This window comes from Tachypleus tridentatus, chromosome 10 (assembly GCF_004210375.1).
Source record: "Tachypleus tridentatus isolate NWPU-2018 chromosome 10, ASM421037v1, whole genome shotgun sequence".
NCBI lineage: Eukaryota > Metazoa > Arthropoda > Merostomata > Xiphosura > Limulidae > Tachypleus > Tachypleus tridentatus.
Genome location: NC_134834.1, coordinates 55,057,058 through 55,081,776, shown reverse-complemented (window position 1 = coordinate 55,081,776; position 24,719 = coordinate 55,057,058). Strand labels below are relative to the sequence as shown.

At 32.1% G+C, this 24,719-nt stretch overlaps 1 protein-coding gene across 8 annotated transcripts; it reads left to right on the top strand.

Annotated features, from left to right (window-relative positions):
* The first annotated feature begins 14,318 nt into the window (after positions 1–14,318).
* LOC143229310 (protein TRC8 homolog) lies at positions 14,319–23,677 on the top strand. 8 transcript variants are annotated; one of them, XM_076461457.1, is made up of 4 exons: positions 14,319–14,584; positions 15,118–15,159; positions 17,647–17,883; positions 20,220–23,677. In XM_076461457.1, the coding sequence occupies exons 3-4, from the start codon at positions 17,652–17,654 to the stop codon at positions 21,887–21,889; spliced, it is 1,902 nt and encodes a 633-aa protein (XP_076317572.1). In that variant the 5' UTR covers positions 14,319–14,584; positions 15,118–15,159; positions 17,647–17,651; the 3' UTR covers positions 21,890–23,677. The 8 variants fall into 8 exon arrangements, with proteins under 8 accessions (XP_076317572.1, XP_076317571.1, XP_076317569.1 ...); XM_076461456.1 differs by having other exon boundaries at positions 14,319–14,589; XM_076461458.1 differs by lacking the exon at positions 14,319–14,584 and adding an exon at positions 15,661–15,756 and having other exon boundaries at positions 14,603–15,159.
* The last annotated feature ends 1,042 nt before the right edge of the window (positions 23,678–24,719 follow it).

Sequence of the window (24,719 nt, the reverse complement as noted above, 5' to 3'; positions counted from 1 at the left end):
AACATCATAGAAAGCCCCGAAAGTACATTAGAAAAAGGAAACAGGTATCGAGGTCTGATTTTAATATTTTGGTTTAAAAGCCACGAGAAATAAACAAATGTAATAGTATATTGCTAATTTATTACTAGAGCCTGAATTCCTGATGTATGAATTTATGTTCAGGGTTTTAGAGAGTTATTTGTAAAATTTGTTTACGGAGTTCGTTTGGTAGTTACTGTGTAAATGAGTCCTCTTGTATATTACCTTGTTCTAAATACTTAAAGAAACTCGATAGTAAAGTCATGTCTTCGGACCTCATTATATAGTAGTGTAATGTAGTTCTCTTGTACGTGTTCTAGCTACTACTTTGTATTGATCTAATCAAAGTCAATTTTCCTTAATGATAACACACGAAGTCTGTTCAAAAAAATACGCGGACTGACGTCATAAAACAAAATGTACTTTATTTAGAAGTTACAGGTCTGGGACCCCTTCAAAGTACTCTCCTCCCCAACGCACACACTCATCCCAACGGTGTTTCCACTTGTTGAAACAGTCCTGGTACGCTTCTTTTGTAATGTCCTCCAGCTCCTTCGTCGCATTTGCCTTAATCTCAAATCGTCTCAAATTTTCTTCCTTTCAAGGGTCTTTTGAGTTTGGGGAACAAGAAAAAATCGCAAGGAGCAAGGTCAGGTGAGTAGGGGGGTGGGGAAGAACAGTGATCGAGTGTTTGGCCAAAAACTCACGAGTTCTGAGGGCTGAATTTCGCAGCAACGCGGTGCACCTTCAATTTTTCGGTCAAAATCTCGTAACAAGATCCAACTGATATCCCACACTCTTTAGCAAGCTTCCTGACAGTCAGACGTCGATTTGCTTGCACCAGGATGTTGATTTTGTCGACGTGTGGGTCGTCAGTTGACGTGGAAGGACGTCCAGGACGCTCATCATCTTCAATGGACTGTCGACCATCCTTAAAACGTTCATGCCACTTGAAACATGCCGTACGCTTCATAGCAACATCACCGTAAGCCGTGTTAAGCATAGCAAAAGTTTCAGTCGCAGATTTTCCAAGTTTAACACAAAATTTCACAGCAAGTCGTTGCTCCTTCAGGTCATTTATTCTGAAATCCGCCAAACGAAAAAATCGCACTTCACTTAAAACCGCGTAGCTAATACACAAATGAAGATATCTGCAATCTGGAAATGGCGTCGTAATCAGCTGATATTTGCAAACCTAGCGACACCAAGCGGATTCCCCTGGAACCGCACAATTCAAACAGTCCGCGTATTTTTTGAACAGCCCTCGTAAGTAATTTCGAAACATTTCTGTTAGAATTCGTAACAACAAGAAAAAAATTAATGACTAAGATATAACATTCAGTTAAAGGTTAAATGTTTATTTGTCTCGATTCACTTCATCTAATATATGAGAAAGATGATAAAAGAAATTATCTTCTAACAATGTCATAAACTTTCAAAAATATATGATGTAGAAGTTACAAAGAATCACACGTTTTAGATCCTTTCCAAAAGACCTTTATTTCCTGATATCACGAATAAAATATATCAGAGTTTGTTTTTAACGTTTTTGTAGAAAATGCCTTTATCCTTTTAAGAAATGTCAAAATGTTTGTGTATGTGTGTGTGTAAAGCTACTCGAGGGCTATCTGCGCTAGCCGTCTCTATTTTAGCAGTGTAAGACAAGAGATAAGGCAGCTGGTCATCACCACCCTCCTCCAACTCTTGAGCTACTCTTTTACCAACTATTGACCAGCGCATTATAATGACCCTACTGCTGAAAGATAAGATATTTTGTATAAAAAGGAAAATCACAATCAACATCACAGAATACACGGAAAGTACATAAAAAAACGAGCTAAAAACATGGATATGCCATTAAACATTCAGGGTTGAATCGAAAAAAGAATGGAAATAAGATGATGTGACGAACTGAACTGAAACAGAATTTTTTCCGTATTCCGTTTGTGTCACTTTTAACTTTAACAGCTGCAAAATTATATAAATTCAGCATCTGTTATATTTAGCATTTTTAACCGAAGTAGCATCTTATTCAACATTTTGGTTGAAGGATCAGATCAGATAACTTAAGTTCTGAACTCGTTGCCTTTTAGTACAGTTACTGGTAAAGCTTCAACTAACATGTGACGACGCTAGATGTGATGAATCGTCTTGATGGTAGACCAGTGAAATTTCCTAGAGATGTCTAATTTCCATATAGTGTTTGAAACTTAGAGAAGGTACTATTGATAGAGAATATTTCTGATGTTATTAGTGTGGCAAGTTTGATAAATAATTACTTATTTGTTCTAAAACACAATAGCTGCGTCAATCTCTTTCATCTGGTTAAATTGGATTTAAATTTAAAAAAAATTTTGAGATCTCTTGTTGTGGTGAAACTTTTTATTTGCTCGTTGTCTAAATACATGTTGTAGTACAATGTAATCCATGTAGTTCTAGAATTATTTTTACCGTGTTTATTGTTTTACATGAGTTTGTTTGTTTTTTACTTTCGCGCAAAACTACACTAGGGCTATCTGCTCTAGCCGTCTCTACTTTTAGCACTGTAAGACAACAGGGAAGGTAGATAGTCATTACCACTCACTGCCCACTCTTGGGCTACTCTTTTACCAACAAATAGGGGGATTGACTGTCACGTTATAACGGCTCCACGGCTGAAAGTACGAGCATGTTTGGGGTGACAGAGATTCTAACCCGCGACCCTCAAATTAGAAATCGAGTGCCTTAACCACCTGGCCATGCCAGGCGAGATTTTAATTAATCACCAAAGTTAACAAATACAAGTCTCAAAAAACTATAACAAAAGCATGAGATCTATTTATAAAGATTTTTCATTGATCAATCTTTCAATGAGCTTACTTTAATTGCTTTGAAAAATAAAAAGGTTGAGTGAATTATATGTCTCAAAATTTTGTCATTTGTTCAGGTATCAGTAAACCCTTATAATATTGTATATAAATACTATGAAAGTTGTTATGCAGTAAATGTTAGTTTATAGTATATGCACCTTGACTGTATAATATACTTTTTGTTTCTTGTTCAACACCAGTTACTTAACATCTGATTAATTTGAAAACTTATTTGCTTCTTATTAAATGATATCCACTACATTTGTCAATTATTTACAATATGATTTATTTTGTTTCATGGAAATTATTTTTATTTACTGCTTATTTTGAAAGAATATTTATTATTCAGTGATATACAGCCCTGTTTTTATCATTAATTTATATTAAATCTGCTGTTACCCTCAAGTTATTAAGCTCTATACAAAAATTTACCTTCAACTAAAGACAGTGCAGTATGTAACATTAATAATAAGTTTTCTCAAACTGTTTTAAAATGAATGACTCACTATATAACGTATCAAATTTCATATGTAAACTTTCAAAACATGGCACAAAAAGAGTGGCACAGTGTTAGGTCTGTGTAGTTGGCCCGGCATGCCCAAGCATGTTAAGGCGTGCGACTCGTAATCTGAGGGTCGCGGGTTTGCATCCCCGTGGCGCCAAACATGCTCGCCCTTTCAGCCGTGGGGGCGTTATAATGTTACGATCAATCCCACTATTTGTTGGTAAAAGAGTAGCCCAAGAGTTGGCGGTGGGTGGTGATGACTAGCTGCCTTCCCTCTAGTTTTACATTGCTAAATTAGGGACGGCTAACACAGATAGCCCTCGAGTAGCTTTGTGTGAAATTCAAGAAACAAACAAACAATGTCTGTGTTGTTACGACACTACAGTCTGCGTTTCGATACGCGTGGTTGACCGCGCACAGATGACCCATTATGTTGCTTTGTGCTTGATTTCCAAACAACACAAATTATACGAAATAAGTTGAAATATAACAACGCTTACTATTTTATGTTAGTATTTTAAAAGTTGTAATCCTAGAAGACATCACAAGTTCTATGATTTCATAAAATGTTTTATTTTTCTTTGATTTACTTTAAAATACGAGAATAAACCAACAGTCCTTCCAGAGGTTTAGCAGTTGGGTATGCTTGACTCGTAATCCGAGAGTCGCGGGTTCGAATCCCCCTCACACCAAACATGCTAGCCCTTTCAGCCGTGGGGGTATTATAAGTGACGGTCAATCCCACTATTCGTTGGTAAATGAGTAGCCCAAGAGTTGGCGGTGGGTGGTGAAAACTAGCAGCCTTCCCTCTAGTCTTACACTGCTAAATTAGAAACGACTAGCGCAAATAGCCCTCATTTTGCTTTGCGCGAAATTCAAAATAAACAAACAGTAAAGTTGAGAGCTCATACTGCTAAAATCCGGGTTTCGATACTCATGGTTGACAGGGCACAGGTATTCCATTGTACATCTTTATACTTAACAATTAACAAACTTTTACTAGACCATTAAAACGTTCAAATCAGTAGTATTTTGTGGTAAGACAAAGAACTAACAACACATTTGAAAATGACATAGTTTGTTGATTTTAGAGTAAATTCATTTCGATATAAAATAATTGCACTGATTAAAACTTACTTACAAATAGAAGTGTTTCTGACTGTTTCGCACATGCGCCGATACTTAATCGTGTAAAGATCAGTCAGTGAGTCTTGTGATATGATTAATAGTTTAAAGTTTATATCATATTTCTAGAGCACTGGATAAAATGCTTCAAATTTGTTGTAGTGTTATACACAGATGTTTTGTATGTATTTATACTGAAACTTTATTTTACTACACATCTTACTCCTTCGTTTATGTGTTATTTAATATAATATTTTGTTTTACGTTATAATATGTACAAAATTACAAAATGTTTGTAACAACATTTTGTATGATCCAATGGATATTGTCTATTTTATTTAGGCCAAAACAAAATCTATATTTTCATACTATTTCACAAATGTAGCAGTGCCCGTCTTCAAGAGTGTAATATAAAGATTACTACTATTCGGCCACAATGTTTGTAAAATGCTGGGTTGTTTAATTTTTCAATTACTCTTCCACTTAATTTTACTCTAGTGAACTATGTGCAACTTTTGGGTACTTTTAAGCTGCACTACATGGCCAAGATTATGTGGACATCCGACCATCACACCCATATGTGCTTGTTGAACATCTCATTCCAGAACCATGGGCAATAATATGGAATTTATCACCCCTTTACTGCTATAACAGTCTCCACTCTTCTCGAAAGGCTTTTCACTCGCTTTTGAAACATGGCTGCGGAGATTTGCTCTTATTCAGCCACAAGAGCGTTAGTGAGGTCGGGCACTGATGGCGGGTGAAAAGGCCTGGCTAGCAGTCGGCATTCCAATTCATCCCAAAGGTGTTCGATCGGTTTGAGGTCAGTGCTCTGTGCAAGCCAGAGAAGTTCTTCCACACTAACCTGGCAAACCATGTCTTTATGGACCTCGCTTTGTGCACGGGGGCATTGTCATGCTGAAATACGAAAGGGCCTTTCCCGAACTGTTGCCACAAAGTTGGAAGCATACAATTCTCTAGAATGTCATTGTATGCTGTAGCATTAAGATTTCCCTTCACTGGAAATAAAGAGCCTAGCTGTTGTTGTTCCTTGACGTTTCCACTTCACAATAACAGCACTTACAGTTTACCGGAGCAGCTTTAGCAGGGCAGAAATTTAACGAATTGACTTGTTGGAAAGGTGGCATCCTATGATAGTCTCACGTTGAATGTCACTGAGTTTTTCAGTACGATTCATTCTACTGCCAATAATTGTCTATAGAGGTTGCATGGCTGTATGCTTGAGTTTATGCACCTGATAGCAATGGGTGTGGCTGAAATAGCCGAATCCATTAATTAGAAGAAGTGTCCACATACCTTTGGCCATTTAGTGTATATTCACATGGCAAACAACAACATGTATTTGTTAATTCACGTGACACAACACAATTTAAAAATCAACGATTAAATATTTTATATTTCAATCTTATGTTTTGTAGTAACATGAGTAAATAGTTAATTTTGTGAAACTATTATTTTTGTTGAAATTGAATATTTGTTCACTTAAAAACGCTAAACCCTGACGTTATGTTAAACATGTACGACAAAATATGATGTAAGTGAAATCGTACAATTGTTATTTAGCCTATAAACGATAACTATCGATTTAATGTACAGATCTATCTCTATATTGCAAGTAAAGATTTGACTTGATCAATATAAAACATGCTTTTTACATTTTCTAGACACTAAGAATTCTGTTTATCCTAATTGCTGACGAACGGATTTTTTGTGTTACTGAATTTAACAGAGAAAAATGAGGTTTTTGCATCATTCGCTTTACTTATTTTTCAACTTTACATTTCAAAGGGCAAATATTAGGCTAAAATTTTAGTATATGATAAATTATTCTCACATAATAATATACTGAAGATATGCAACCTAAACGTCAATAAAATTGTTATAAGACTGAAGGAAATTGGTGATGCTAAAATAGTAATAGGGATGGCCTAAGGTGACAGCATAATCTCTCACTTTATAACAACCATAAAATTCATAAATTTAAACTAGTCATCAACTGCACAAAATAGTTTAATTTATTAGTCCATCAAGGTATAAAGTACTCAGTCTATTTTCCCATGATTTTTACCCTACAATGAAAATTATATTTGATTATGATGGAATTTAAAACTGACCTTCAAAGTATAAACGTGTTACTTTAAAATGTGATATTCAAAGATAACGAAGGAACGCATGTAGAGTAGGTTTAAAACTGTAAAGTACGAGAGAGTTTTTTTCTCTAACCGTTGAAAGTGAAGTGAAAATATTGAAACGACAAACTGACAGAAACGTTATGTTTTAGAATAGAAGATAATGCAAGAAAAGACTCCACAGGTTTTATTTCATGGAAACAAGAATAGGAACTCTATGTCAAAGAGAGAATGAGTATATGTATAGTTCTGCTTTGATCAGCTTAGCGTTAACTACATATAATTACAATCACATAGTGTACGAGGACAATGGTTTCGTAACAGTCTTATCACACAGAAGTCTAAAGGTTGGTGGTTTTACCAGTTTATCTTAGAATGGAATCACATGAATGCTTGTTTCACTCTACGCCTGTTTAAGGTATGTGATAGTAGTTGATCGGGAGCTATGATTCAAAAGTGTATCTTTGTGAATCTATAACAATTTGGCCTTGTTTCCACAAGGAAATCATTCTTGATTATATTACGTTCTTTTGTCTGGGGCACGTGGATGGCTCCTGCCACTAATCGTTATGTTCGTGAATTCCACCGCGTTACAAGACGCCTTTTTTTTTAGCATGGTTGAGGTACGATTTGCTGCAAGTCCTTTTCTGGATGGTACTGATTCCTCAAGTTGATCCATATTATTTTGTTCTCCAATGCCCTTAAGTACAAGGATATATCCAAATTGGAAATTATAAATTCCTTATCTGAACACACCTTTGTGATCTGAATTTATAAATATTTTACATCAGAAAAGCTGTCATATTTCCTTCCAAAAAGCGATCAATTTTCGGTAGCTTCACAGTACTTACTAAACAACAATAATGTAAAAATATGGTGAGATACATTCCGCTCCGCCATAGCTTTAAAGTGGTTGTTTTTGTCACACGACTTATCCATTTGCATATTCGAAATGGTTTTAGTATAACGTATTCAACCCTGTAAATAGTGGTTAGTAAGATAGGTAGTCTAAAGATGCTGTTTAAGAGAGGTCAATAAGATAAATAGTCTTAAAATGCTGGTTAGGAGAGATCAGCATGATAAATAGTCTAAAAATACTGATTATGAAAGGTTAATAAGATAAATAGTCTAAAGATTTAGTAGAGGTATTTAATTTTTATCAATAATTTATGTCCACAGATGCATCTGTACTTGAACTTTAAGTATCGTGGAATTAATGTTATAGAAAACATGTTTTAGTTTTACATATGTGACATGTCTATCCGTCTATTTGCCTGGTTGTTTTCTCATCATTCTGTTTGTTTATCCATCCATTTATTTATCTATATATTACCATTACCACTTTAAGCATTAGTCTGTCCCACTATTTCGCCAACTATACATTTTTAGTAAAGTAAAGGCATTTTAGAATTACAACTGAAAGGCTTGATTGTTTTAATTGAAGCAAATTATTTACGAATTTATTTGTGGTTAACAGAATAAGAACAACAACTGCGTTCAGTTTTCAGTTTTAATAATTCTGGGTATTAGCAGAGTCATCCACTCTAAACCCAGTTTGAAGTGTAGGGTGCTTAACTGGCTGAATACAAATGTGATTTCACCATCTTTAGATCCACATAATTATTACTTATCGAATGAATTAAGAAATTATGTCTTCCTCTTCAGCTCTTATAAAGGTTGTGAAAGTGTTATCGACAACGATATTAAGCGCATAACGACATCAATCACTAATAATGCTCAAGACTGTTCTAATTGGTAGAGATAGAAGCGTAAGATGGAATCCCAGATCGTGAGGTTTTGACAAAAATCCTTATGTCACATTCAAAGAATAAACTTACAATTTATAAATAGCGTGGAGGTATGAAAACAATGATATATTACTTGACTCTATATCAGAGATTTTACCGTTTTTGATTTGTTTCACAATACCGTCAAAATACGTTCTATCATATGCGATCTCTACTAAACTGGCTAAAGTTGATTTAATACAAGATCTCTTTGAACTCTAGTTTAAGTTCTCACTAAACTGAACAGTAGAGTTTCACGAAAAATTCTTACACACTTTATTGAGCTGTTTAGGGATTTTTCAGCTTAAAATGTACTAAAGTGTATATACAATGTATGCTTATTTGAAAATGAACTTTGTACTTACCATTTCAAGATGTTACGCAAATTGCGAAACAACATGATAAGAGAAGGGATATTAATTATTAAAAATACTCTTCGAAGCGTGATATAATAATAGGACTGTTTTTATTTTTCCCGTGGTGAAGTTTCTTAAAAATTTGATTTTATCCACAAAACATTTTTATTGGACGTTCGCAAGAATAACCTGTTTTTCAACAAAAACTAAACCCACTTTGATTAATATCATAAATATAAAATAATTATTCAATGCAAAGTTCACTTCTAGACAACGAAATACTGTTTGAATTTAGATGGTAACTGGCATAGAGCTAATAGAATTGTCTATAGAATTAAACTGAAATATAATCCACTAGTTCTTAGTAACACTAAATGCTCAAGAATTTGAAATATGAGATTTGTAAATGGCTTTCGTCGGGAAGGAATTAATGAAGGGAGAATGGGTGCAATTTCTCCGAGCTCCCGGATTTAAGAGACCTCTGACTAAGAAGGAGAGAAGAAGAAAATAATGAAAAAACTAGCTATCTCATTGAAGTATTGAGAACATGCGTTTTGAACTGTGTCATTAAAATAGCAGTAATTTTAATCATTTCACATAAGCCTACCTTTTTCGCAATTTTTCAATAGTATGTTCTTGCAGCTTGTTCCTTTATAAACTCGGCCTTGCATGGCCAGGTGGTTAAGGCGCTCGACCCGCAATCTGAGGGTCGAAGGTTCGAATCTCCATCGCATCAAACATGCTCGCCATTTCAACCGTGGAGACGTTATAATAATACGATCAATCCCACTATTCAATGGTAAAAGAGTAGCCCAAAAGTTAGCAATGGGTGGTGATGACTAGCTGCCTTCCCTCTAGTCTTACACTGCTAAATTAGGGATGGCTAGCGCAGATAGTCCTCGAGCAGCTTTGCACAAAATTAAAAAAACAAAACAAACTCTCGTGTAGCCTTGTGCGAAATTTTAAAAAAAAATAAACCAACAAACTGTCATAAATATTTCAGCCAGAAAGCCTATAAATACAGTATTGATATCATGATATAGTGTTGTGTAGATCAAATTGTTGGTGGCCTGTTGCTGAAGTGTGTACAAAATGATGGAAACAACATATTTCTAACCACAGCCTACAAGTAGATCGATACAGTTTTATTGTCTCAGTATTGTCGAAAATATTATTTTTTGCTGTTTCTTTTATAGGGTTGTTTTGATATTCTTGAGTAAATTAACTGTCGTTTTGGCGATCTGTGGGTGCATGATATCCTGAGTATTACTTTGTTCAATTATCATGTTGTGATTTGGTTGTTTGTTTCTTTTGTAGTCGTGGATGTTAACTTGGTAAGATTGTTTCTTTGTCACGCGATGCTGTTTTAACTGCTGCTATAGATGTGTATGTGGATTCAAGTGATATTGTTGATGTCAGTAGAAGTGATGTTTGCGGTACTGCTTGCTGTAGGTGATTTGATTTCGTTTATTGCATATTCGTTTATGCGGTTTGCTTATTAAGTAGGTTGTATATTTTTGTTTCAATGTCCTTATATTTTGGACATCCTTTATAGTTGCCTGTGTGTTGTTGTTCAAAATTGCAACATTAAAGTTTTTCGTGTTTGTCATGGGAGAAATTTATATGCTACAGCTACAAGTCCATATCGTTAACAAGTGAAACATTGTGTAACGACAATGACAGGTGGTTTTAATTTTTTCCACTGCAAAACTCCGATACTAGAAAATTATGTCAATGGATTTTAAGCTGCAGATATTCTGCATTTGACGGCTGTTATATACTTTAATCATGTTAGTCAGACTGTTGTTTTTGTATATGTGCGAAATGATTCGTTGGATTTTCGTGTATGGAATGTTCTTTAATGTGAGCTCTTTCTGAATTTCTTTAACTTATATATTATATAGTGTACACCTTTGATAACAAATGATTTTTTAGTTTTTGTTTCCAAGTAAGTGAATTTGTATGTGTCCAGGATGAAAGGTATCTTCAGGCCATTCTTTCAGATCAACCGCTTCTGTTCCTTTGACTGGTATTTCATCTTTAGGTAGTTGTTTTCTTTCTTTGATTTTAACATACAGTTTGCAGCGATTTGTTTTCACTACTAACTGAAGCTCATTGTAGATGCCTTCGATGATGATGGAGTTTTTGGAATTCGATCCCGCAATCCCCAGATTACGATTCGAGCCCCCTAAGTACCTGGTCATGCCGGGCCTCCTTGAGTGACTCCTGCTTCAGGAGTAAAGTCATCTATGTAAGTTAACCCATCTTTATTTTGTATTGTCCAAAATTTAATTAGTATAATAATAATGATATTGCTGCTGTTTGAGTTTCCCGCTCTTTTCTGATTCATACCATTTAGTAAGCACCTAAGCCTGAATTAAAATATTTCATAATTCAAAAACTTTAGTACATTTCTCACTTCTCGATGTAGAATATAGTTTTCCATAGAATAAAAAATTTCAAAATTATTATTAAATCTAACTCATTAAATGTACCAAATTTAGATAGTAGAAATCTTAACAACATCTCTACTGTGAACTGGGCTGTTTTGAATAAGAATTGACGCAAATGCTTTGCCATCTCTGCCATGTTTCTCGCTTGATTTCTACACCTCTTCATTTCTGCTCCTCACCCCAGTGGCGTAGCGGTACGTCTGCAGATTCATAGTACTAGAAACTGGGCTTCGATAGCCGTAGTGGGTAAAGCAGAGATAGTTATTTGTGTTATAGATAGCAAATAAGTTGGAATATCATTTGTAGAAAGATATGTATCAATTTATATAAGAAAACCTTTGGAGCTAACGTTTAAATGGCATGTCAATTTAAGCTTGTCAACAAAAGGTCATGAGAAATTGTTTGTTTGTTCACCTTAGTGATATCTTAAACACACAGTGAGCTAACCTGTGATTGAAGTTTATCCATTTTTAATTTTGAAATACAGATCAGCGAGAAGGCAGTCAATTGATGTTACCCTTTGCCTGAAGTGACTACTCTTAAACAAACTAACTATCATTGTTATAATGCACTAACAACTAAAATGTACAAAAAGAGTTTGATAACATTTTGTCTCAAGACTTAGACCTTGAATTACCATTAAGATATAGTGATAGAAAAGGCAACATTTATAGTTCTTTTGAAATAATAGAATGACGAGAATAACACCCCTGACGAGTGCTGATAGGTTAAAAAGAAATATCAGGCTAAGATTAAACAATCAAATTGAAAAAGTGCTTGGTTTGATAGAGTTACCTGGTAAACCTCGGAGGAATAGGCCTGGGAACCTGGGTCTTTGTGACGAGAAAAAAAAAAACTGTTTCTTTGTTAGTTTGTTAGCACAAAGCTACTCGAGGGCTATCTGCGCTAGCCGTTCCTAATTTAGCAATGTAAGACTAGAGGAAAGAAAGCTAGTCATTACCACTACCGTCAACTCTTGGGCTACTTTTGTATCAATGAATAATGCGATTGACCGTTACTTCATCACGCTCCCGGGCTGAAAGGGCGAGCATGTTTGGGGGTTCGAACGCACGACCCTCGGATTACGGATCGAGTTTCTGAAAAGAAACTGAGTAGTAGAAAAGCAACACAGAAAATAATCATGGAAAGGATTATTGTAGTCTGATTGTTGGCACAGAGGACTACAAAAAACAACAAAAACAACGACAAAACTGTTAAAGCAAGCACTAATGATGATGGATAACACATCAAGTACACAGACTACATGAATGTTAGAAAAAATATGTTAAAAAAAGGAAAATGCAAGAGCAGATGGAGTGTGTCTTATCTGTATGGATTATATTCTAAAATTAACCATCATTCTTTTGACATGTCTACTGTCCTAAATACAAATTACGTGTTTTGGCGGTACAAATCATGGTTGTGAAACTCTGTTGTTACAAAATACTGATTTAAGTTATTTAATAAACTAAGGATAGGGGTAGAAACAAATCAAAACACATACAAGTTTGCATGATTTCTATCAAAACAATTTGTTTTGTTTCTCTACCTCTCTGTATAATTTTTAAAAATGTATGAAGAAATATAGTTAAACAAATAAGAATCCTTTAATATTAAGCATTAATATACTATTCTAATAAAAAGGTTTTAATTTAGTGAATTTTTTTACAATAATTGTCTGTCGTAAGTTACCAAGTTATAACGCAAAATTCCGAGTTTCAATTGCCTACGGTGGACACAAAAGACAGCCCAATGTGGTTTTCCCTAAAACAAACAAACTGATTCTTATTAAATATGAAAGAGAAATCAACAAGATTTACAAATAACATGCGCATTGAAAGTAACACCCTGTTAAATTTCTAGGCTAAAAACTGATATTTCAAAGTATTAGTTATGATATATTATGCGCATAAACACTAACAATACAATAAAAAGGTCGCTAATGTTTCCGGTATAACAATATAAATATTTTTAAAACTGCAGCTGTTTCGTTTACTACCTACCTGCCTAATAACGTCATCTGGGCTAGCTTCTAAATGGGTCGAGCCATCGCTACAAGGTTTCTATAACTCACTTGACTGGTCTGTTGGTATTCGCTTCTTATATTATGATAATTACCTAAATATCTTTTCAACACAACAGATGACACTACATATCGGTGAATAGACACGCAACTTTTTAAAGGTAAAGTATATACAGAAATATCATAAAAAAGTAAATAAAGAAGAGTATTAAAAATTACAAATTTTAAAATGAAGTAAGAATCCTGCTCCAAAAGTAATGAAATAAATATTAAAGCTATAATCTCAAATTTATAAAATTTAATTCTCACTTTGGCAACTTTATACACTTATCTGTAGGCCAAAGTAACAATTGCGTTTTAATTTTTGTAAAAGTTATAACTACCAGGGTTATCTCTAAACTGAAAGTTTATGAATGTTGTGTCCATTCCATGGACATATAAAAACTGATCAAATAAACAGAATAAAAAATTAAACTTTTAACAGAAAATAGTGTTTGTTTGTAATTATACACAAATCTATACAATGGGCTGTCTGTGCTATGCCCATCACGACTGTTGAAAACCGGTTTCTGGTTTTGTAATTTACAGACATACCATTGTACCACAGAGGGTGGAAAGGAGTGGTTGTTGGTTACTTGTGGAATTGCTATAACAAGTACTTGAAACGAAATAAATGCTGCAATAAAAAAGTACACGAACACGTAAAGTAAAAATAATAGTTGGATAGAGTTTGAAACAATTTTCAGTTTAAATTTTGCCAACCAAACTAGGGTTTGAAAATTGTTTTAAACTCTAGCCAACTCTTATCACTTTACTTTTTGTATACTTTTCATTGCATCATTTATTTCGTTTTAGGTACTTATAGTGATTCTACAAAATAATCAACGATTCCTAATTTCTGTTGTTTCTTCTTGTTTAATTTTATTATTTCTGTCATTGACCTTACGCGAAATTCAAAACGAACCATCACTGAAATATGGAAGGTATGCGTATTCACTTTGCATTATTATTAACACTACCAAAAGATGTCTCTGTGATCGTATTAAATAATATTGAAAACGTGAGATAGGTTGAAGTAGGCTGAGTTTTATGAGAATAATATAAAGTATTAACATGTTCTGTGAATTCAGAAATGCACCAGTCTGTTTCATCAAACTATATTAAATATATAAAAATTATTAATACAATGTTTTAATTTGACTACAGATTAGCATAAGACTAATTCAGAGTTTGTTTTGGAAATACCTAAGTGTTTCGTTGGCGAGTGTTAGACGCCGCGAACTGATATCGTCGAGTAGACGGAAATTGCGAAAACGCTGTATGGTACTACTGTTATGTTTTTGTTTTTTCTTCTCTAGTTAACCCTAAATTTCAGGAACTTTAATATATTTAAAGAGTATAACTTGTTTAAATGATTGTAGGTCTAATCAAAAATTAGATAAGTTAATTGACGTCAAATATGCGCATAATAATATTAATGTAGTATTGATAATAATACCTTTGAATTTGTAAATAAGGCCTGAACTTAATGACAGAAAAAAGCTTTAATAATCATTACATAACGAGAAGTAATATACAAGCAATTTAACAGATGGATTTCAGAATGTTATTCGGTCCAAGAATTTTGGCATTACCAACAAAAGGTCCTGTGTAGCATACCATAGCATATTTCTAAGATAGAGCTTTCTTAACATAAGGACAACTAGGGCGTGAACTATTTTATATGTTCCTTCAATTTGTTCAAGTCTTGTTTTTGCAACAATGCAAACCCACTTTTGAGAAAAATAAAATTTAAAATCCACTCTTTAATTTTGAGGAAATCATTGATTCCATTATTTAAAATCTTTTAAGGTGTGGAACTCAACTATTTCTAATGGCAACTTATTCCATTAGGTAATTACCCTGTTATTAATACTAGTGCTATTGTTAGAAAAATCAGGAATCTAGTGTTTTTTTCTAAATTTGAAAGCCATGTTCTCTTGTCATATTTAAAATATAGTACAAAGAAATGAGAGTTCTTTAGATAATTTTGTAGTTGTATGTGTCAGTAAGATCACCTATTACGTTTTTTTTTCTCAAGATATTTTAAGCTATCCTTAGAAGATAATCATCCTAGTAAGTTTTTTCTGAATATCTCTACCATGTCACTAACTCTTGATATTATCATCAACACACAATACAATGAAATAATTAAAATTAGGAAATAAACAAAAGATATCTTTTAATTTTTGTAGAATATCTTTAATGATTTCCCTCTTGTTAAGTTCATAATTTCAGATCTTTTACTTTTCACTTAAGATAAATTTTAATGTTTGATTTTTCCTTTCTTGTCCTTTACCATTTATTATTATTTGTCTTGGCATAAATTAGCTCTGCCTTTTATGGATATTACAGTTTCTTTGAGAGACATTTCAACAAAATTTTCATGTAATGTGTGATATCCTCAGCCTTGAGAATAGTTACAAAGCAGGAAGAATATATAAAAATTGGGTAAACTTTTCAATTATGTATTTTAAAACATTACTAATCCATAATTAATTAAAGTATAATAGGAAGACCTAAGTACAATTAAAACTTAATCTCTTAACTATAACATATTTTGGTGAGAAACAAAATGCTATAGTAGATTAAGCAGCCAATAATACTAAGGGTCAATTACATGTATCCCATGATCACAACTTAATCTCTAACTATAACATGTTTAGGTAAGAAAAAAAACTGTAAATGCTATATTCAGTTAAGCAGCCAATAATACTAGGGTCGGTTATATGTATCCCATGACCACAACTGCATGCTAATTTCAAAAAAAAAAAAAAGTGTTAGATTATAGTATAAAATGAGCTTTTTGTAATGACTATACATATTTATATCTAGCTTCTACATGTTTACTATAAAGATAAAACTAATATGTTGAAGGTGGGCATGGCAGTTGTCAAAGGTTGAAACAATTTATTACTTGTTTCAACTGCATTCATTTAGAGAACTTTGAAATGAATAGGTCAGAATATAATGCAAGAAACTTGTCCAGACATACGTTTGCTCAACTAACATTATTGAAGATACAGAGAGCTAAAGGGGTTTTTAAAGGTTTATTTTAAAATAAAGAATATAAATTTGGATGAAATTAAACTGTGTTCATACCATACATTATTATTTAATTTCATTTACATACATTGGTAGCAAAGATGTTTTATTAAATTTTGAATGTAACACAGCGATTTGCACAGAGAAGCATTTAAAGGGGCTTCCATTGCAAAAGGGTTAACATGGAGCCTTGTTCGTGGTTGCATGCCTCAGGGCTTAGAGCTTCTTCAGTTTTTTTGTTTTCTTAATTTATGTTAATGATATTGGTGAGGATGTAAGTAGTGAATTTTGTAGTAAAGTTTGCTGTTAACAGTAAAACTCTTGGGTATTTCTCATTGTATTGTGAATGTGATATTAGAGTGATTTGGATCAACTGGTAAGTTGGACATATATTTGTAAATAGCCTTTAATTATAATAAGTGCAAGGTAATAGAGCCAAATCTTCTTTTTGAAATCAGATATTTTCTTCTCATTGTGTATCTACAGTTGTAGATAAAAGCAGTACAGCTATCTTAGTGAATGTAGTGCTGCCATTAGATACCACATATAAGATACTGTTTATTGTCTACATGCACTGTGGTAATGCTCAGACAGCTTTAAACTTAAACAAGAGATTGTTTTAATGGTAATACTTTGTATTTTATAACTGCTACACTATTGATTTACATAAATCCAGGATGTGAGGAATACTGAAATGACTCTTGGGTCTACAGGGAAGTCTTTCATTTCCATCCATACCTTATGACACATGTCATATGTATTCTACAATTCTACTTTCACCAGTAATATGGGTACAAGTGATGTTGAATCAAAACTAAAGACATTTGTTCTATTTCATCAGTGTTGCATATTTTATCCTGTGTAATGGTTAGTAAGTAAATACATAAAATTACAGACATTATTTAGAATATTGTTTTACCTTAAATGAGCATTTATTTACTCAGTTATATGGCACATTATTAGGAATAATAGCAGTATTTGTATAGGTTCGATACTTGGAATTGTATTTTAGTTTCAGTAGGTTTTAAGGATTCCAATTTTTGCTCTTATGTGTATTTTATATGATGTTGAAAAGACTGTTACTTTTGTATTCAACAGCTTTTATGGTTATATCTTTAACAGTTGGGTGGTTCTTGTCATTCATTACTTTTTTTCACTCAAAAGATCAACAGTGTTATAAAATAGAGCTATACATTAGGTCCAAAAAATTTACTACTATGAACAAGCAAGTAATTAAGGCTTTAATTATAATTTTTTTAATATCTGTTTATTTTTTTTTACTTATTTTTGTTTTAGCTGCCATGTCCTTAAGAACAAAGATTTGGTCATTGCTGAATGTCCTGTTGAGAGTTCCTCCAGTCTTTGTTATGGATTTCCTGTTAAATGCTCATCTAGGACTTCCACATTACAAGTCAGAAAAGGATGGCCATCAAGGAGTGGTTTCAGAAACTTCAACCAAAGACCAAGAGGATCTCACTTTGATAATTGACATTGATGGGTCTCTGTTGACATGGGTCTTCATTTACACGTCAGGTAATTGAACAACTGTTTGTGTAAGTTTATACAGTGTTTTTATTCCTACACATTGTTTTCTAACAGTTGTATAAGAATCACTTCCTGGGATATTTTTTTATCTCTTGGTAATAATTTCTATTGAATTATTATTTAGTCTTGACACATTTTTGAATTATATTTTTAATCATGAAAAAGTATAAAATTACTGGACTTGGGCCAAATAAATCAATTTCAAACAGGGTGTCTTGAATCATAGCAAAAAGCCGACATCCATGCATCTGTATGACATTTTTTTATAAGAATACCTTGGCTCCGAAAGCTACTGATAAAGTTTAAGTAACATACAGTTCTCAAGGGTTTTACATTCACAGTATCATTCACTTCACATAATAGCAGTATTTATGTGTACATAATTGAGATTAAAAGCTTCTATACAAGTCCTGTACTATGTATGCTGTTATTACTTTGTTAATCATTTAAAGAGGCAGGCAACAAAATAACCTGCATTTTAATAACTGTAAAGTCTGTTTAGCCTTTTTTTTTTTTTTTTCAGAAGTGAAAATTATTGTGGTATTATTTCTATTGTTCAAGTTGAAATGTTAGTGCACTCTTGTGTGTTAAAATATTTTGTAACTTATTGATATTCATTAACCATTTCATGATGGGCCACAGGTCAAAGGCTATGTCATCACATTTGTTGACTTGCATTCAAAATTTTATAAAACTGCTATTTTATGAATTTATTTCAGTAAAGTTAAAATCAAAATCTAGATTATAATTCAAACTTGTATATTATATACAAGTTAATATCTGAAGTTAAAAGTAAATATTTAAAAACATCACTAAATATATATTTTAGTGAGTCACGTGGTATGTTGAATGCAGTACTTTTTAAAATTAGATGTTTATGATGTCAAAATACTAAGTCTATAGTTTTGTACAAATTAGAAACTCACATTATTAATATTATCAATGAGCTTTAATAATTTTTATTTTGCTGAAATATGGTTTATGTACTGAATCAAATACAGTGGCATCATTCACTTCTTTCGATATTTGAAAATGGTCCCTTATGCTCATTTACTTCAATACATGACATGTAAATAACCAACTGACAGTTTAGAATGTCCCCATAGTATTTTTCTCACCCATTTTAATCTGTGAAAAGGCTACCATGTTCTTTCAAACCAAGAGTTTTTTAAAAATCTAAATTAAACAAATTTAGATTTGTTAAATTTAGTTACTAAACTAATAAATTATAGCAGATTTCTATGGTACCAGTATAGTTATTTATGAATTTTTGGTTATTCAACTGCATATATAAAGCCTAAAAGAAAATTGTGATATCCTCCATGTGCAAAATTTTAAAAGGCTTAGCAACCTATGTTTAACAGCAACTAAGTTCAAAAGTGTTAGCGAGAAGAGAATTCTTTACTTCTTGATTTATTGTTTTATATTTTATGAAAAATAAGTTTAAGTTATTTCTAAGTAGTAATAATAATATATATTCATGTATAATGTATAATAATTTAAATGTGACTGTATATTACAAAATACTAGTACACTAGAACACAGCCAAGACAGGGAAGACTAAATTTTTCATTACTGGATATGTAACCACCCAAGTACATGTGCACTGTATCAGCACAAGTTAGGTAATGTTAGTTAGGCATGACTGGAAGTTCAATAAAATAAAATAAAAAACATTTAAATATGTAATGGTACAAGACTTTAGCTACTTAAACTAAACTAAAGTTTTTGTCATAATGTGTAGTGATTCTAGCATGAAAAAAGATTTCCTAATTTTTTATGATAGTTATGAGGCTAGTTAAATGACAGGCTCCACATAGTTAGTGTAGAAAATAACAAAAAATAGGAAGTCTTACCAAAAACAAATGTTTGAAATGTATTTAGGAGTTTTTTTGATTACACAATAATACTTGAGACGTTAGGAATGAAGGACAGTTTTTAATCATAACATGAAATTACTTTGCATTCAGACTAGTAATGAAAAACTCATTATTTTTTCAAACAAATCTTTAGTAGAAATATTTCATTAAAGCTCTGTTTTTTTTTATTTAAAACATTTGCAATCTCTACTACAAGTGTACCAAATTTTGTGAAGATACACATGCTTTATCAAATGTTGAAGTGCAAATATTTAACACTTGCAAATGTGTAGACAAACTTGTGTATTATACCTAGCCCATTGAGAAAGAGTTAACTATAAGACCAAAAACTTAGCAATCATTTTTACAAGAAATTATTGATTAAAAGAACAATAAATAACTATGTTTTGGTGTTTATTTGTGCTACACTTTTTGAGAAATTCACAAATGTAACTACATTTTCAGGTTTTTGTGCTGCATTCTGTATATTTCTTCTAAATACCAAGCAACTGTTGTCAGTTTATCTATGGTTAGCATCAACAGGAGTCATCTTGTGGTCATACATTGGTAATGAAGAGTACATGAAGTATGCAGTTTGCTTTAGGGAGAAAAACAGTAATGTTGGTTATGAACTTTTAACTTTAAATATCCAGGCATTTCTAAAGTTTGGTGGAAACTATCTACTTCAGGTGTTCTTGGCTATGGTTTTTTGCTTCTCAAACAGTACCTTTGAAAATATTCCACCTAAAAGAATGGTAGGGTTGTGTTTTATTGGGCCCACAGTTGTTAGTCTTTTACCTGTTCCTACTACTGTTCTTCAGTGTACATCATTGATCTCATCTGCTCTAGCTTTTTTTTATATTATTGTATCTCTTTTGAGCCATGGACGACTAATCATTGAAGTTTTCATCAGTGGGGCTCATTGGTGTAATGATGTGATCAAACATTATGGCCTGTACACACTGCTTGAGAACCAGTGGTTAAGACTGCAAGTTCCACAAGTGTTAAGAGTATTTTGGCTTACCAGGGTTACAGAACAAGCAGTGTTATTATTGGCAGATAATTTAACTAGCAGTAACCCAACTTTCAGTGTATTATTTGACAACTCCTTAACTATTACGAAAGAGCTGCTGATTCGAGGGTGTGAAACTCTTGTAGCAGTGCTAGGAATGACAAGTGTAGTTTCATCCATCTCTCATTACATTGGATACACTGTGCAATATTTTCTACATCTTGAAGATCCAGAAGATAGGAGTATTGGAACTGTCTCTGCTATTCTCTTCTTTATTCTTGCATTACAGACAGGCCTGACAGGATTGGAACCAGAAAAAAGACTTCTAAGACTTTACCGCAATGTCTGTCTTCTCTCTACAGCAATTATGCACTTTATTCATAACATGGTGAACCCACTTCTTATGTCACTGAGTGCTTCCAGAAACACATCCTATAACAAGCATGGCCGTGCTCTCAGTGTTTGTGCCTTTCTTATTATTTTTCCCTGCTGGTTTCTAGTGTACTTGTGGAGTAAACACACCATAAGCACATGGCTTCTTGCCGTCTCTGCATTTAGTATTGAAGTGGTAATCAAAGTTGTAATTTCTCTCCTTACCTATCTGCTCTTCATGATTGATGCTTACCATAATACATTCTGGGAGAAACTAGATGATTATGTTTACTACATTCGTGCAACTGGTAACTCCATAGAATTCATTTTTGGAATATTTCTTTTCTGTAATGGTGCATGGATACTTCTGTTTGAGTCAGGTGGAACAATCAGAGCATGCATGATGTGTATCCATGCATATTTCAATATATGGTTGCAAGCAAAAGCAGGATGGAAAGTTTTTATGAAGCGACGATCAGCAGTGAAAAAAATAAACTCTTTACTGGAAGCCACAGAAGATCAGCTGAGAAACTTTGATGATGTTTGTGCTATATGTTACCAGGAACTGAACAATGCAAGAATAACACGGTGTAATCACTATTTCCATGGTGTCTGTTTACGGAAGTGGCTCTATGTACAGGATTTATGTCCCTTGTGTCATAAAATTTTGTACAATGAAGCTCATCCACTTAGTGATACAGAAAGTTCTGTAGTAATAAATAATGAAATTATTCATGAGCATCAAGATTAATTTTAGCATAATTTATAACACTGAAATATTTATTTAAAACTGTAACTTTTAAATGACTATTGTTCATCCCATAACTGATATTGTTTTTTAAAAGTCATGTTGGGCTAATTGTTTATTTAAAAATCAGTTTAAGTATATTGTTATATTAATTAGTACACTTAGCAACAAACAGCTCAAAATTACAAGTTCATTAATTCTATATTAAATATTAAGTTGTTGCTTGCTTATAATTTTCAATTCATTTATTCACTGACAGTGTTTGTTTTTTTGTTATGGAAAAGCAAATTCATTCTTTTTTATAGGATACTCAAATTATTGTGCCTGAAAATTAATAAATGAAACATTAATGTCTCTAATTAAGAATCTTATTTAAGTTTTCAATTGCAGTTTTTGAATGAAATTCTCATTTTGATTTCTTCTTACTTAAATGTGTACATAATTACAAAATGTTGAAAATAATCTGTAATAAACATTTTAAAGATTCTATTCTGTATATAGAAGTTGAAAGTTTAATGTTGAAGGTATTTAGGATGTTAAAATGGCTATCTATGATTGAGAAATTTTATGGTATTCATTTATAATATTCAAACATACTGTCATTTAAAGTTTGTATTTCACATAAGTGATTTCATAATTTTGTCATTTCTGACATAAAGGTTTGTTTATGCACCTTGTATCTTAATAAATTATTACACATTACATAGATTATTTATTGGAGAGAACTATTCCTTCCACAAAGGCTTGCTGTGGTATTTATTTAGGAATTGCACTTGAAACTAGCAAATTAGTTTGTAGAAAGATAAAACAAGTGCACAGATTCAGTTTATGTAAATTTAAACTTCAATTTTTATAGATTTTATTGTTTATTACAATTATGCTTGCCATGATATTTTTTTCTATAAAAAGGATCCATCCAAACCATTTAAGAAGAATGTTAAAAATTCATAAATGTTTTTTTTTATATATAAGGCACTTGAAAACATTATTCATGGAGCAAAATAATATTTAAATATTATATGTGCAAAAGATAATAGTACTAGATAATGAAAAAATTAAAATTATGATATCTCCTTGAACTTATGACATGAAAGCTTGTGCTTATTAACTGTATCAAAGTTAGCAGAATTATGTATGTGGAGCAAAAAAGATTTAAAATACAAATATTTTTTACTTAATGCAGTTGTAGAATCCATTTAAAGTTTTTAAGAGTCCATTTGGTATATGATTTTGATGTTTAGTGTCAGAAGTGACATCTGATAAAGGTATGGATTTAGAATACACATTTAAGTCATTAACTTGCAGCAAAACATTTGACAGTAGATGTAAGTGTAACATGGGCATTCTATAATGTCTTGCTGGTAACTTAATTTTATATCCTCAGAACATTGTTAAAGTTTTGTTTCATGCTTTTAGAAATGTTTTCTATAATTGGAAAAGTTTTATAGCCTGATATCCACATGTATATTACTTGTTTTTGTTCCGTTGTTTGCTTATTCACACGTACAATGAGTAATTTTTTATTACCATAAACATTTGCTTCTTTGTAGACGAAGTTATGATTCCCACAAGCTGAATATAATTGGTATGTCACAACTATTTTATATAATTAGTGTTACTCCAGCTGCATATATAAAAATATTAAACTATTTAATTAAGATAAATTATTTACCAGATTATATTTTAACACTTCTCAGATTGGGAACTTGAACTGGTTATATAGTTACTCTTTAGTTGACATCTTATTACTGGCAAAGCTATGCAGTTCAAAAATAAATCATCTTTCATAATTATCTTACTGAATGTTTATTTTTTATTTATTTTTGTATAATCAGTTGAGAAAGGAAGTAAAATTTTACTTCGTCAGGGATTCTAAAAAAAAAGTGTAAAGTAATTAAATAAATACTTTCACACATTAAAAATATATGTTCACTACTCATTTATCTATTTTCTAAGATACCATTTATTTTTAACCAAAAATCAGTTTGAAATATAAAGAACTCAGCTTATGAATAAATGTGGTTAAAATTATTATGCGATTATTTAATAATGACCATCCTGTTGAGTGATGATAGAATTAAAGAATTGTTTCATTGACTTTAGCTATCTATGGTTGGTCTATTTGTTAATGATGTTGTTAATTTATATTTTTATGTGCAGTGAAAATTGACATTTTTTCAGTAACATTATAAGAGTTTAAAAATTGTCTGAATTGGCAAGAAGCATTGTACTTTTATTGTGATGGTGATTTAACCTTATGATAGAGGAATAAAATAGTTTCAGGTTTTTCTTACAAAACAATCATACAAAAAATTGACATTTTTAATTTAGTAGTAAAATATTAGAATTTGTGTAAGGTCTTTAAAAAAATCAGAAGCATTTATCATACTTTTACCTCAATGATATTCAAGATATCCATTACAAATGTTGCTTATGATTTATCCTGGGCAAATTTCCAATTTTTATGTTACATATTACATTTTAAAATGGCTTGAAAATAAATTAAATTGTAATTTGTTTTTAGAAATTACTTAAATGTTTATGTATCAAATTTATATTTTGCAACAAGATTGATTCACACAGTTTTCTGTCTTAACAGAACTATACTTTACTATACAAATAACAACACAATTTATAATAATTATAACAAATAATGATTTATATCCAAAAGATTTACAAACCCACAAAGAATATTGAATCTTCTATCTGGTCTGGAACTTAATATTTTATTCATGGTGTACTATAAGCAAATTAAATTTTGAGCTGATATGAGCATAATTCACTTAATCGGGAGCAAGCTAGCTCTTCACATGCGAGTTTATGACAACTGAAA

Excerpts from the sequence above, each read along its gene's own strand:
- LOC143229310 (XM_076461454.1), top strand. The coding sequence starts at position 17,652 with ATGTCCTTAAGAACAAAGATTTGGTCATTGCTGAATGTCCTGTTGAGA. Across the intron at positions 17,884-20,219 it reads GGTCTTCATTTACACGTCAG|GTTTTTGTGCTGCATTCTGT; the intron begins GTAATTGAACAA and ends CTACATTTTCAG.